Below are 15733 nucleotides of genomic sequence, written 5' to 3'. Positions count from 1 at the left end.
TTTACATGCCCATTCCTTGCTTGGCCTCTTTGCTGAAATCATGCCTATGTATAACTGCACTTGTTCCAGCATCTCTCTAGGACTCACATATCGTATGGATTGTTGCCAGAACACTCCTTGCACACTGGAGAACATGTACTCATTCCTGAGTTTTCCCTTTAACGACTGTTATCAAGTTTTTCAGTCAGTGGACCACATCAAAAAGTGCACAACTCCTACAAAGCAATGATTTATTCAAAGAAAACCCAACAATAGAGTAGTGGATTAAGCGTATATGAATAGACCTGGCAACCTCAGTGGCACACTACAATTTGCAGGTATCACCTGATTCGCTGTTTAATGCCTTACCCAAACGAACAATTGTGGTTTACTTTTGTACTATTGTGGTATTTATTCGCACTTAATGTGCACTGATTTTCTCTGCTTTCAAATGAATAAGACTGTGTTGTCGTTAAGCAACAAAGTAGATGGAGTTTTTGACAGTGCCACTATGCTGGGATACCGGACATTTTCTTTTGGTCTGAAATAGTTTTCATCTACAGCAGTGAGTGGGTTGCAAGCAATATAATTTGTCATGGGAAATACCTCTAAGTTGCGGTGTCCTTTACCGTCAGAAAGGTGCTCTGGTGTGCATGCTGCGGTTTGTCACCGCCAAACTGAATGAAAACAGCAGAGGCTATTTTAAGAAGAGGATACAAAGGGTAAACTCAATCAAAGAAGCGTGATGCAGGCAACTCAACCAACCTCAAAGCCAGCAAGCCCACAAATGTAACAGGGCCCCTTATTCTTATTAGATCACCGACAGGATTGGCCTACAATCTTTCATCCACACAGCCAACACTAAAGCGCTTTGGGGACAAGACTCACTGTTTAAATGAATAGTGCGCTGTACTAGGGACATTCTGGCAAATCAAATATGTCAGTCATGGAGAAACCAAGTACCATCATGATTGCACTGGCCCTGATCAGCAGTGGTAAAGTGCCCAGAGTCCTAAAGCCAGCAGAAACAAAATTCAGCACATGACCAAAACAGGATATCAGACAAAAAGATAGGGGAAACCAAACCAGGAGCTGACAAGTCAGTTCCCATGCCAATGCCTGCGAAAAATAGATCTCTGCTTTGCCTAAGGAGAGGTCCCCATTTAGACTCAGGGTTGGGAAGAACATGCAGACACCTCAGCTCTTGCAGTCTAGGATATGGATGCATAATGAATTTATTAGGTTTTGATTAAAGGTCTTCATAGAAAGACAACACATCAAGAGGACACAAAAAAATCATCATCCTTGCATTTTTATAAATGTGCAGTGAATATACTTTTGTTAAACATGAAAAAGTATTTTGCATTTTGTGCATCTGACAAAGAACTCAAGGAATAAATAAAATAAAGTGTTGCCTTTTCAGTGCTGATATTAGAGTCTAAAACATCTTAAGACATTTTTCTCAAATGGGTACAAATCGACAGAGAACATGAGGACATCTTGGGTCATAAGACAAACATTAATTTCTTCTGATCTGGAACCCATTTTAGGTCATGTGATTTTTTTTGAGAAGTCTCTGTAGGTCAGAGGTCGTGATCATTTTCAGTAATGATATCAGAATGTGGTTTTGACATGGAATGGAATTCAGGCAACAGCTTTTTAACCATGGCAGACAAAGTGCTTAACAATTTCTAATGTGCAACTTCAAGCTGACCCGCAGGCCGCCTTGAGGTAAGAAAGTAACAAAAAACTTAGGATGAAAAAAAACCACTCAAAAAACCAAAAACACAAAGTCCCGCAAGGTTGGGGAGTAGACTGGAATCTGGTCACAACTGAAACTCTCTCAATAATTACTAAACCACTCAATTTGATGATTGATTGAAGAATGACGTTTTACCAGCATTGATTCCTTACCAACGTAGGTTTAGCAAAAGCATGTAATGTGCTCGCTAGCGATATTTATTTTCTCCCCTGAAAAACTTAGAGATTTTGTGTGATTTTCCAATCTATTGGAACTGTTGTCTACCATAATTTTGCAATTAAAAGTCTTTCTATTGAACATAAATAAATATATTTAAATAGTACATCTTTCCAACAGTCCCAACAGTCTTGTCAGGTGGTTCAGGAGAGGATCAAAGTCTTCACAGGCTCTCCCGCTTGCCTTACGGCTTTCTGGTCCAAAACCCTTCTTGCCACTTCCTTTTCACAGCTAGCCGGTGCTACTGCTGCCAGTGCCAGGGATACATTTTCCACCCTGGATTTTGCTCCCAGCAAGGTACCTTGAGCATGATCCCTGAGTATGTTCCGACACCGCCTCCTCAAATGGAAGCACAAGTTTCACCAAACAAGCACAGCTTCTTCTTCAGGCAGCAGGCGGGGGAGTTAGACTCTTCACAAAGAACGTCTGAGGGCCTGCACGTCAACTTAGTGGCAAGCATACCAGTCTCACTGTCCATCCTGCTGACCAGTCAGAATCTACTGCCCCCACCTGCTTGGACAGTCGTCTGTCAAAAGGTATTACAAAGTTTCAGGTCATTAATTTGTTCCATTTGAAAACAGGTTCGCACTCTGTCTCTTGCATTTCCTTCCAGATTTTTAAAAGATGGTCCGCTGTAATTCCATGGACTGCGAGCGCCGCCTTGTAAGGACAGGTCTCATATTTCAAACCAAAAACGAAAAAGAGACGGCTGTCCCGCAGTTTGATGTTGGCTGCCAGTGCGAGCATCCCCAAATAGACGTCATCCAGTGGGAATACTGGCAGCTTGAGAGAGGTGTGAAAGAGAGTTGTCACGACAGCCCCTGGCACCAGGAAGCCTCCACCAGACACAAAATGTGGATACTTAGGTAAAGGGAACAAGGAATGCGTGACTCCATACTTTCCACTGCGCACCACAACAGAGTGGTGCTGCACAGCTCCATGAAGGCAGCAGGAGGCATTGTCGATGGTCTTCACGTACTTAATCAAGGCGTCCGGGTTCACCAACATATCATCATCACCTGTAGACAATAGCAAAAAAGGCAAATGGTGACTGAACAGCAGTACATGAATATGATGGAAGGGACTAGGGACCCCAAATGGGATGTGTGTGCATAGTATAACATTCCTTTCTCACCCCTATATCCTAGCTTTCACAACAAGGCAACAATACGGATAAAATTTTGAACAATTCAATGAAAATATTAATTAAAATTCTATTTGGAGGAAGTCACAAACAACTCTTGATGAATCAGTCAGTTTAACAAAATCAATTAATACATGTTTTAATACTGAATATCAACAATATACTTCATAACATGATGAAACACGTATGCAGCCAAACCTAACAATACTTTATGTTTAAATACTACCTTATTGTACCGTTTTTTACAAAGCACCAGATTAGGTTAAACCTTATTATATTTAATTTCAAACTATAGCCTCGTTGCTTCTGACAATGTTTGAATCTCCTATTCACACAGTCGTAAGACATCCTTTCAAAGAGCCCTGGAGTAGAGAATGTATAAATGGCAGGTGCTGTACATTATTCAACTACCCAAAAGTCCACGAATATTTTCTATCCAATAGGCAGAATTCGAGCCAAGCGCATTTTGGAAAGGGGTCATAGGATGGTCCTCAGATTCTAAATTCCACCAATTCAGAACACAGATAAAAATGCTCAATTAAAATGTATTCTGTCAATCCTTTGGAGATCGTGCTTTTTAGGTCTCCCCTAGGAGGCACATGCGCGGTCACTTCGAGACATGCTGTATCTAGATATGGGCTTGAAGCGCCGCCAATCTCTTTGATTGGCTTTTACTGTCCTTCGTAAATGCCTGTTTTTGTTTGGTGAATATGCTTAATAGTCCCCCCTTTTAGTCTTTTGTTACCTCCCATGAGGATTGCCCCAGTTATATGTATTTCACTTGCAACTAATAAAGGAACTTTAAAAAAAAACTTTTGTAAGAGCAGTTCCCACAAGGAGCACTCTGTGTTCGCACTCCTCTGAGCTTTTGTGTAAACAGTGCCATAATTGTTATCTCGTCACATTTATTGTTCGGATGAAGACCACGATCAAATGTCAGACGTGGTTTCCTCGGAGGCCATGTTTATTTTTCTTTATCTACATCTACCCCCATCTGCACCATCCTCTTTCACCTGCCTACGCACCCTAGCATTGCGCTGACGTGTGCTTAGGTGGCAGGGAACGACAGAAGTCACGTTTGTGATGTTCAGGCTGAGCCATTCACTATCAGCTGGCAATGTTTCCTCCCTCCTCCACTGGCGTAACGAAAAGTGAGGGGGCCTCCCTGCACGTACTTAGGGGGGCCCACTTCGGGCTCAATCAGGAGCTCTCCCGGCCAGAGTTCAGTGCCGAGGGGGCCCCTTGGAGCTAGGGGCCCCCCGCACCGCGTGGGCTGCGGGGGCCTGTGTTACGCCCCTGTCCTCCTCCTCCCGCAGCATTCCCTGCTCTGTACAATTCAAACTGAGCCATGCACCATCAGGTGTCAACGCTTCCCTCCCTCCTCCTCCCGCAGCATTCGCTGCTCTGCTCGACCTCCTTCCGCTCCACCATGGCCACTCCGATGCACATGTGAGTGCTCCAAAGAGTCTGCGGTCTCGCAAGCCTGCAGGCGGAGACCGAGCGAGCGGCAGCAGCCCTGCCTCTAACCACTTCGGCGGGAGGCTGCTACACCCACTCACTGAGGTAGCACAAAGACTTTGCCCCTCTCACTTCGGGTGCCACCACTCCTTACCCTCCAAACTGTTGTCCACATTTCTGCTGCTCCATTTCTGGATGGAGAGATGGCTGGGATGTTCACCGTAATTACCCTAATCCCCTTAAAGGGAACGCCCGCATGTTTGCCCTCTAAAGCTCTGATGCTATCAGAGCACCTTGTTTTGTTTATTTCCCAGCTATCGTTAATAGTTACAGATGCAAAACTGGGAGAAGACAATTGTGTGTTTATAAATGTACAATGGGTGGCCTCTAAATGCTGGCACAGTCCCTTAGCAGTATGTGTCAGCCTTTGTGAAATCCTGGGACTGTACCGGCCATGCTTGGAAGCTCGTTTTCATTCCAAAACTGAGCCACTGTTCATTGAACTCAGAGGGGAAAAGGAATTCAGATCCCTATCCCTTAACTGACCACTTAACTGAACAACACCATTGAAGATCGCTCTAGCGCGCTGGGCTTACAATTGTTGCTTAGACGCCGTCTTTACGCGCATTCGCGCTTTTTAAAAATCCTGTTTCTTATTTCATTTAAATTGTGTTACTTACCCCTGTTTTTAAATCGACGCCCACTTACTTGCACAATACTTGTTTAGCACCGCGCTTTGCGGGCCCTTGTCCTGGTTGTTAATATCGGCGGCCATCTTGGGTGAGTAGGACGCCTGACGGGGCCACTTTGCTTGACGGTCTAGACGTCATAATGACGCTAGACCTCTACATAAGGAGGTCACGCAAATGCGCAGCGGTTCGCGCAGCGGGACCGCCGAACTTCTGCCGGAGTTACGCCAGAGTTCAGCCCGTCTGCGCCCGTCCACGCCAGAACGGGCCCAGGGGTCATGTCTCATATATCTAGTGTCTGTGGTAGCCACTTTTATACTGGTGAGGTCTTAGAATCCTTACGCCCTTCTACATATGCTAATTGTACTTCCTGCTCCCTCCCGACTCATAATTTTAAATGTGCCGGCTGTAACTTCCGTACTGGTAGAATGTCCACCTGCAAGACAATGCGCCGGATTCGCACGCGTGGGAAACGGAGGACCATCAAAACACATCTTAACTGCCCTATACTCCAGTTCTGGAGTATTAATTGCAGGTCTCTCCCGAAACACAAACATAACATCTACGACTTTCTTGTTGAAGAGCAGCCCGACGCTTTGTTTCTTACCAAAACTTGGCTTCAGGAAAGCTCCGGTCCTGATATCGCCATTGCTGTCCCTAACAACTATGTTATGGTGAGATTGGACAGAGACTCTGGAAAAGGAGGGGGTATTGCCATAATTTTCAAGTCTATTTATTCCTGTAAGCTTGAAGCCTTTCCCCTGTCCGGAAGTGAAACCGCCCTTTTTAAACTAGCAATTAACCCCCAATTTACTTTATCGGGCCTTTTGGTCTATCGCCCCCCCCGGTAACGCCCTCACTTGGATATCTTCACTTGGATATCTTCACCTTAGCTCCCCTACTTCTTAGGGCAGCAAATTTCACCATTCTCGGTGATCTTAATTTGCATTTAGAAGATCCACTATGTACCACCAGCAAGCGTTTTTTATCTGATCTGGAGGTTCTTAACCTTTCGCTGCTTAACTCTGGATCCACTCATTCTGCTGGACATCAACTGGATCCTATTTTTTCCAATCTTCCTTTTGACTGTTCTCAGAGCGCTCGCCCACTGGAGTGGTCCGACCACTTCGCAGTTCACTTCTCTTTACTCTACACTGAGAACCTGGTAAAGAGTGGCCGCGATAAGGGTGAATTCACACACCGGTGGGGTAAACCTGATATAACTAAGTTGAACCAGTACCTTTCGAACACCCGCCCTGAGGACAGTGAGGCTCCAGTTATGGAATTGAATACCGCTGTTTCCCACTGGCTTACCAATGCCGTAACCACCCTCCTTCCGCTAACCCCGAAACATTTCAGGTCCCACCGTCCCCCGGCACCTTGGTTTTCTGCCGACCTGAAGGCCTTACGAATCAAATGTAAGGCCCTAGAAAGGAAATGGAGGCACTCTTATTCGGTCTCACGGAAGACTGTTTACAAAGAGGCTCTAAAGGAATACCACTCACAATGTAAAAGTGCGAGAGCTGCCTACACTGTAAGTACAGTGACGCAAGCTCAGAATTGCCCACGTACTCTTTTTTTCTGTTGTCAAAAAATTGACAGGAGCGGACACCATCCCTATACCCCCAGGTTTAGAGGAAGCCCGGTGTAACTCTATTGCGAAATTTTTCATTGCCAAGGTTGAGCGCATATGCGACTCTTTACAAAACCCAAATAATAAGATCTGGCTCCCCTCGTGATCCTGTACCTGTGAAAATTCTTAAATTACTTGATCTTGAACCTCGGCGGGTTCTCATGAGACTCCTAAATACATCATTAATAGAGTCTCATGTGCTACAGGATTGGAAGCACGCAATGGTTGTTCCTCTCCTAAAAAAAGTAGGAGCCGATGTGTCCAATCTTGCAAATTTCAGCCCCATATCCTTGTTGCCTGTTCTCTCAAAAGTGCTGGAAAGGCATGTTAACACTCAGCTAAACCATCTTGTGGAGAGTTCGGGATTTCTACACCCTTCCCAGTCTGGCTTTCGTGCACACTATTCCACCGAGACTGCTCTACTCGGGGTGACGGAGTGCTTACGACACGGTATCGACCGCGGGGAAACATCTGCACTCATCCTTTTGGATCTGAGTGCGGCGTTCGATACCGTGTCCCAGTCCATCCTTTTGAACTCTCTCCGGTCCCTGGGAGTGGACGGTCCGGCATTGGCCTGGATTGCCTCCTTTTTAAGTGAGCGCACTTTCCAAGTCTTTTCCACTAAAGCCACATCTGCCACATGTCCATCGGTGTATGGTGTTCCGCAGGGGTCCATACTCAGCCCCTTGTTGTTTAACATCTATGTGAGACCCCTTGCTACCATCGCGGAGGACGCTGGGCTGACCATTTTTTCATACGCCGATGATACCCAAATTGTTTTCTCCCTTTCCAGCAGCGAGTGCAACAGTGTATCGATCCTGAAAATCGGATTGTCACGTATGGCTGAGTGGATGCAGAGGCTTCTCCTCAAACTAAACGGTGACAAAACCGAGATCCTCATTTTAGGGAAGCATAAAGACCTGTGGGGCCCCCAACATTGGCCCAGCGACATGGGACCCCTTCCCCAGCCAACCTCTGTGGTCCGCAACATCGGATTTCTTATAGACGACAAACTCTCTATGAGACAGCAGGCCACTAAGGTGGTCGCCATCTGCTTTGCCACCTTGCGATGGCTCCAGAAAATTTTATGGATGCTGCCTCATGCCACCAGGAGAACCGTTGTCCAGGCGTTAGTAACATCTCGCCTGGACTATGGTAATGTCCTCTATCTCGGTGCCGACGCTGCTACCATCAACAAACTTCAGGTTGTTCAAAATTCGTCGGCCCGACTTCTCTGTAACATCCCGAGGAGATCATCGGCCTCACAGGCTCTTTGTGATCTACACTGGCTCAGGGTTTCTAGCCGTATAAAATTCAAAGCCCTATGTTATCTTTTTAAAATCAAGCAGGGTTCGGCCCCAAAATATTTGCAGAGTTTGGTCCTACCCTACAAGCCTAGTCGCACATTAAGATCTTCTGCCAACTGCGACTTCGTTGTCCCAAGATTCAAGCTTGTTAGGATGGGGGGTCGGGCCTTCTCCCATCTAGGCCCCAAATATTGGAACGCGTTACCCATCACTCTGAAATCAGAAACCAACCTTTTCTGTTTTAGGAAAAAACTGAAAACTATACTTTTCCAATGATCTTCATGCCGCTTTGGCTAATTCATGGTGCTGTTGAGAGGTTTGTTTTCTTCTTCAAAGCGATACAAAAGGGGATGATGGACGGAGCGTTTGAGCAAATCAAACACTCACCCCCAGTCAACTGATCTGAGTTTAATCCATCACCATTCTTTAGCCCACTCAGCCACCCCATTTCAGACATGGCTATATGCAAATCAGTCTGACCCTGTGCCTCATGGGAACAGTACAGCCCGAACTGCCAAGCCATGTCTTCCATGGACCAGAAACAAGCATCCTGGGACCGGTTTCGGATTCATAATCCTCATCAGCCAGGCTATCTTGAATCCAGTGGCCAAGTGATCTAGGGACTCACGTCTGAGCATACCCTGCCACACTTAGGGCGAACAAAGCGATACAAAAGGGGATGATGGACGGAGCGTTTGAGCAAATCAAACACTCACCCCCAGTCAACTGATCTGAGTTTAATCCATCACCATTCTTTAGCCCACTCAGCCACCCCATTTCAGACATGGCTATATGCAAATCAGTCTGACCCTGTGCCTCATGAGAACAGTACAGCCCGAACTGCCAAGCCATGTCTTCCATGGACCGGAAACAAGCATCCTGGGACCGGTTTCGGATTCATAATCCTCATCAGCCAGGCTATCTTGAATCCAGTGGCCAAGTGATCTAGGGACTCACGTCTGAGCATACCCAGCCACACTTAGGGCGAACAAAGCGATACAAAAGGGGATGATGGACGGAGCGTTTGAGCAAATCAAACACTCGCCCCCAGTCAACTGATCTGAGTTTAATCCATCACCATTCTTTAGCCCACTCAGCCACCCCATTTCAGACATGGCTATATGCAAATCAGTCTGACCCTGTGCCTCATGGGAACAGTACAGCCCGAACTGCCAAGCCCAGGGTCAGACTGATTTGCATATAGCCATGTCTGAACTGGGGTGGCTGAGTGAACTAAAGAATGGTGATGGATTAAACCCAGATCAGTTGACTGGGGGTGAGTGTTTGATTTGTTCAAACGCTCCGTCCATCATCCCCTTTTGTATCGCTTTGTTCGCCCTAAGTGTGGCAGGGTATACTCAGACGTGAGTCCCTTGTTCACTTGGCCACTGGATTCAAGATAGCCTGGCTGATGAGGATTATGAATCCGAAACCGGTCCCAGGATGCTTGTTTCCGGTCCAGGGAAGACATGGCTTGGCAGTTCGAGCTGGACTGTTCCCATAAGGCACAGGGTCAGACTGATTTGCATTTAGCCATGTCTGAACTGGGGTGGCTGAGTGAACTAAAGAATGGTGATGGATTAAACCCAGATCAGTTGACTGGGGGTGAGTGTTTGATTTGTTCAAACGCTCCGTCCATCATCCCCTTTTGTATCGCTTTGTTTTCTTCTTCAGTCTATCCCTTGCGCCGGGACACCCACTGTGGGTAGCTGTTGCGCATTATAAATTTAAATATAAATAAATTAAAAAAATAACACATTCCGCCTCTACCTACCCCAGACTACACTCTCACCCACACTCTCACCAGACTCCCACATTCTCTCCAGTTCTTTATTTTCTTGCTTGCTTTGTCGCCTCTTGTCTCCTGTGTTTGTGTTTCTCTTCATTCTCACAGTCACCCACTTGCACGCACAGAAGCACGCAGTAGCATTCCTCTATTCCAGCTGGCACTGCATGCTATTTTGGTAGGGCCGTTGCCTTCTTTCTCGCTATACTACACATTGACTGTATTTTATGTCTGTTTACTTTGTGTCTAAATTCAGTACTAAAATTAAACAAGCATTTACAATGCAATGGTTTCGCCTTTGGAAAAGTTAGAGCTATTGGCATTGCTCATGACATTTCTTTTTTTTTTTTACTTATAAATAAATGGCAATGTTATTTACATTGCCAACAGCTCTCTCAGCCCACACAGCTCTCACAGCCCACACAGCTCTCACAGCCCACACAGCTCTCACAGCCCACACAGCTCTCACAGCCCACACAGCTCTCACAGCCCACACAGCCCTCACAGCCCACACAGCCCTCACAGCCCACACAGCCCTCACAACTCACAGCCCACACAGCTCTCACAGCCCACACAGCTCTCACATCCCACACAGCTCACAGCCCACACAGCTCTCACAGCCCACACAGCTCTCACAGCTCTCACAGCCCACACAGCTCTCACAGCCCACACAGCTCTCATAACCCACACTACACTATGCTGCTGTCTCTAAGAGAAGCACTTCCCAAATTCAAAACAGATCTCAGTTTCAGAGATTCATTCCCCAAATGCAACTACAGACATGTGCTTTCCCAAGGAAATATACAGCAAAAATAAAACAAGCATTTACAAGTGGGGCCGGAGACACGGACAGCGGGAGGGGGGGCAGGAACGGGCACACGGAAAGCGGGAGGGGGGCGGGCACAGGCACAATCAAAAGGCAGAAGGCAAGAAAAAACAAAACAAAGTTGTATCTGTTATTTTGGTGCAGGCTAGAACCCACTTGCATGAGCTAGCTGCACAAAGGCGGAGTCTCATTTCAGGCCTGGAGGGACTCCCTGCACAGGGAGGGAGACTGGGGACAGGCCTGAAGGGACTCACTGCACACAGAGGGAGACTGAGGACAGGCCTGGAGGGACTCACTGCGCACAGAGGGAGACTGAGGACAAGCATGGGGGGGACTCACTGCACACAGAGGGAGACTGAGGACAAGCCTGGAGGTTTAGAAAAGGTTAGAAACTGTACAGAGTATCTCTCTCGGACTTCTGTGTAACTGGAGCTTCGCAAAAAATGGGCAACATAGGAAAGCAAACATTAGCAAAGCCAATCCATCTAGCGTTGGGTTCCAGGCTTTGGGTTTGGTTAATAGTTGTTCTGTATTAACATCGATTGCATAAAACGCCACCGTGGAAGTTGCCAGGCCTTCACTAATATTTTTTTAAAATATAAACACACATTTTTTCTCTAAACAAACACAGTGTCAAAGTGGCCCCTGAGGGGGTGCTACTTTGTGTGTGGATGTGTTCATTTTGACAGGGTTTGTTTTTGCCCTCGCTCAGGATGCAGTAAGCCAATGGCTGCAGTGGGCTGGGCCAGGGGGTTCAAAGCAGCGAGCAGAAGAGAAGTGTGAATGGCACAACAGCAGACCAATGGGTGAAGAGGGCTGCCTGAACGCCCTATAAGTAAGAGCGAAATATATGATATTACTAGAACGAGAAGATCTTGGTTCACACCACACTTGAAAAACAAACAATAGATGAGGCTTCCTCAAATATGGTAGTCCAAAATCGTCGCAATGTATCCTCTTCCGACGACCTGCAGCGACACCAATTGATGTGCCCTACAGAGACGTGTCAGCAACGACCCTTGCACTGCAAACGAAACCCTGCTAGCTGCACGATTAATGCACGCGCTCAGCGTACTCTAAATGCGGAGTACACTCTTGTACTCCCTCGCTGCACTGTACACCCCCTACGGCACTCCTCAATTGCACTTTACTACATCACCGGAGCACAAGAGGTGCCTGCTGCGTTCGAAAATCATGCAACCGTGCTGCACTTTACATACTGCACCCTCAAACATTATTTGTTGCACTTTAAATGGACGCACTGTCCCTCTGGGTGAGGACCTGGCTCCCTTCTCACAGCACTTTACTCGAATACACCCTTCTGCACGTAAGGGCACCTATGTCAGCTGCGCGTTATTCAGTAACGTATTTAAACGTACACCCTGCAGCACGTTCAAAGCACATTACTCATTTGATTTTCACTTTAAATTCACACACTAATTCAATTTAAGCTCGTGCACAATCACTGGACTTTAAATCCATATACCCGGGTCATTTTGTGTGTACAGATGTTGCCTGCACTTTAACTCATTCCAACCGTAAATACTATACTAGACAACACCGCTGCACTTCGGATGAACACGTTAGCACACATTACGCGGTACGCTTATAGTGTGAAGCCGAAGTGCAGGGAATCCCTTTCCTTCCACTGCACTTTAAAGGACATTTTTTCAACTAAAGTCTCTAAACGTTCCCGTGGCATTTCGAGATCACACCCATATGCACTTTGCTATTTATTAATAGGTTGCCGAATGTATTTAAGGATTAACCGCCCCAACTTTTTTATCAGCTCCACTTTCACTTATTTATTTCCCCTCTTCATTTTTTTAGGGGCCTGGGGGGTAGCCTAACGGCCAAAACTGTTGACTTTGAATCTGAAGAACCGTGTTGGAGTCTCAGCGTCCTGTGATTCTGGGCAAAACACTCACTCTCCCTGTAGCTACAAAAAATGAATGTGTCCTTGACTGTGTAATGTAGCTGGTGCTCATGTAAAGCGCTCCAATACCTTCAGGTCGAGTTCATGCTTTATAAACCTGCAACAAAAAACAGTTCTTGCAGCGAGACTTTGGACACCACTTGTCTGCTATGCAGGGAATACAAGCTTCAGGTCACACTCAACATCCAGACCCTCTCCACGTTACATTTTACATTGCACTTTCAATGACTATCCCCGCCCAATGCACTTTACAGCGGTAGTTACGGGTGGCACTTTGAAGGGATATACCCGGGACCTCCACAGAGCTTCACACTGGTGGTTACAGGCGGCACTGAATGGACATCGCCGCACAACCCTCCAACCCCAAAGACACAGCACTTCACTCCAGTAGTTATGGCGGCACTTTAAATATTGCTGCTGTTAAAGCTTTGACTCCGCCCTTCAGACCTGAACTTTGACTTCACACTCCACTCCACAGCACTCGGGGTCGTGCTCACTTTACACCTGCAGTGAGGCCAGCCGCACCCTGTTTAGTGGGCACTGGTCCCTATATGGCAATTTCATGTGTTTCACGACAACCACTGTACACCACACCGTGACCTCGGGAGAGCCTGGCCTCCAGGCTGCGTCCCTCCCAGGCAAGAACCGAAAGCCCCCCCTGGGCCTGCTGCTGCCTGACAGGAAGACACAGATCCACCCGACATGCTCTAACAGCTACCTGAAACCTCAGGGTGTCGCCGCAAGAAAATACTGTGCACGCTGCTTTGCTGCATTATGCAAAAGTAAAACTCATTATGCACCAAGTACAGGTACATAGGTTTACTAGTATATTGTTTTATGCGTTACAAAGCCACATTACCTTTTAGGAGAATATGGCACACAGTGTATAAAATATAAAATGGGTAGATGATGCGCATGCGTGCTCGGAGCCGATCATGTATTTTAGAAGTCTAACCCATGTACGTTATGCAAGGGGGGGGGGGACGGAGTGTTGGAGGTACAGTGTGAATTCTGTTTTTAAAGCCACACAGCATATTGTCAACATTACCACAAAGATACAAATACAATATCACGAATAATGTGTACGTGAATAAAGGGGCATTAAAATCTCTATATATTAGCGTGCATTAAAACATGTTTTTCGGGCACACGGACAGCGGGGGGTGGCGGGAACGGACAGCGGGAGGGGGGGCGGGAAGGCACGGCGCCGATCATGTATTTTATAAGTCTAACCCATGTACGTAATGCAAAGGGGGGGGGGGAGGTGGAGTGTTGGAGGTACAGTGTGAATTCTGTTTTTAAAGCCACACAGCATGTGGTCAACATTACCACAAAGATACAAATACAATATCACGAATAATGTGTACGTGAATAAAGGGGCATTAAAATCTATATATCAGTGTGCATTAAAACATGTTTTTCGGGCACACGGACAGGGGGGGGCGGGAACGGACAGCGGGAGGGGGGGGGGCGGGAAGGCACGGCGCCGATCATGTATTTTATAAGTCTAACCCATGTACGTAATGCAAAGGGGGGGTGGAGTGTTGGGGGTACAGTGTGAATTCTGTTTTTAAAGCCACACAGCATATTGTCAACATTACCACAAAGATACACGGTCGGCCGCGGAATGGCCAAAACAAACCTGGACGCCAAAAAAAATAAACCCCGCCCACGGCCGTGATGACGATGCGAAAAGGGTGGAGAGGGAAAGAATCGTCGGGAACGCCCACCAATCGCCTCGGGAAATGACGGACAGTTCTCTCTTCCAATGGCTAGCCTCCATTTATGGAGCTAGCCAATGGAAGAGAGAGGCTGAACTAAAGCACACAGTGTAACTCAAAAGATTTCGACCTGCGCCGAAAAGCTGCGCGGCGCAGCTTTTCGCCAGGTCGAAACCTAAAAAACGTCAAATGAAAGTGAGAAAGACAAACACACAGAATGTGTGTAAATACAGAGCGAGAAACAAAATTCGGCGGTGCGTAGAGCCTGCTGCTTTACTGCTAGTTAGTCAGCGCCCTGGTTTTCACAGTAACTGTTGTCTTTTCCAACCATTAAAACATGTAACGCTTTTATGTTGTTGATAGTTACAGATGCAAGACTAGGAGAAGACAATTTTGTGTTTTTAAATGTACACTGGGTGGCCTCAATATGCTGGCACAGCCCCTTAGCAGTATGTGTCAGCCTTTATCTGCATCGCTGCTAGGGAGATTCTCCTGCTGTGCTGGACAGCAATAAAAACGGGTGTGGTCATGACGAGCTCAGCTCGTCATGAGCACAGGAGCACTGTACTGCATGACGAGCTGAGCTTGTCATGAGCATGGAAGGGGTTATATAATCCTGGGACAGTTTCGGCCATGCTTGGAGGCTCGATTTCATTCCAAAACTGAGCCACTGTTCATTACACTGGTTCAAAGGGGAACGCAAATTCAGATCCCTAAAACAATCTGTCTACCTCCCACAGACTGCACAGGTACCCACAATCTCATGACTCTTTTTTCCTCTCCCTTTTTGTCTTTTATGTCGCCTCTTGTCTCCTGTGTTCCTTTCTTTTTAAGTCTTCTCACAGTCACAAACTTGCTCGCACAGAAACACACAGTATCTTTTCCCCATAAAACGTGCTTGTTGTGATTCACTTTCCTTTACTCCTTTCCCTGCTTTTTCTAACATAACAAATCCAACAATTTAATCTCCTTTGAAAGGTCATATTTTCTGTTAAAAATAAATATACTATATTCTTTTCCACCTGACAAAGGAAGGTATTATTTCCTTAATGTATTATTATTTTATCCTTGCAGACTACACTGAGATCATAAGGTCTTTGTTCTTAAAAATGGTGGTTATGACCTCAAATCTCTATTCGTACTTTTCAACTCTAAGCCATCACTCTGCCATTTCAATTTCTCTTGAATTCTGGTTCCTGCTTTTCTCTCTTAGTTTCGCTTTCAGGTTCTCCTTTCTTTTTCCCTCTCCTCTTTCTCCCAGCACAGCGGCCCTTTC

At 46.4% G+C, this 15733-nt stretch overlaps 1 protein-coding gene across 5 annotated transcripts in view; it reads right to left on the bottom strand.

Annotated features, from left to right (window-relative positions):
- Positions 1-1198: 1198 nt before the first annotated feature.
- Positions 1199-15733, bottom strand: part of LOC144798526 (beta-1,3-galactosyltransferase 5-like) — a 255786-nt gene continuing 241251 nt past the window's right edge. For all 5 annotated transcript variants that reach the window (XM_078669450.1, XM_078669449.1, XM_078669451.1 and 2 more), the window contains exon 3: positions 1199-2976. In XM_078669450.1, the coding sequence (XP_078525576.1) occupies positions 2507-2976 (470 nt within the window). In that variant the 3' untranslated portion in view covers positions 1199-2506. The remainder of the gene's footprint in view (positions 2977-15733) is intronic.

The sequence above is a fragment of the Lissotriton helveticus genome, chromosome 12 (genome assembly GCF_964261635.1).
Source record: "Lissotriton helveticus chromosome 12, aLisHel1.1, whole genome shotgun sequence".
Taxonomy (NCBI): Eukaryota; Metazoa; Chordata; class Amphibia; order Caudata; family Salamandridae; genus Lissotriton; species Lissotriton helveticus.
Note: the sequence above shows the minus strand (reverse complement) of the source record. Positions and strands in the feature narration are given on the sequence as shown.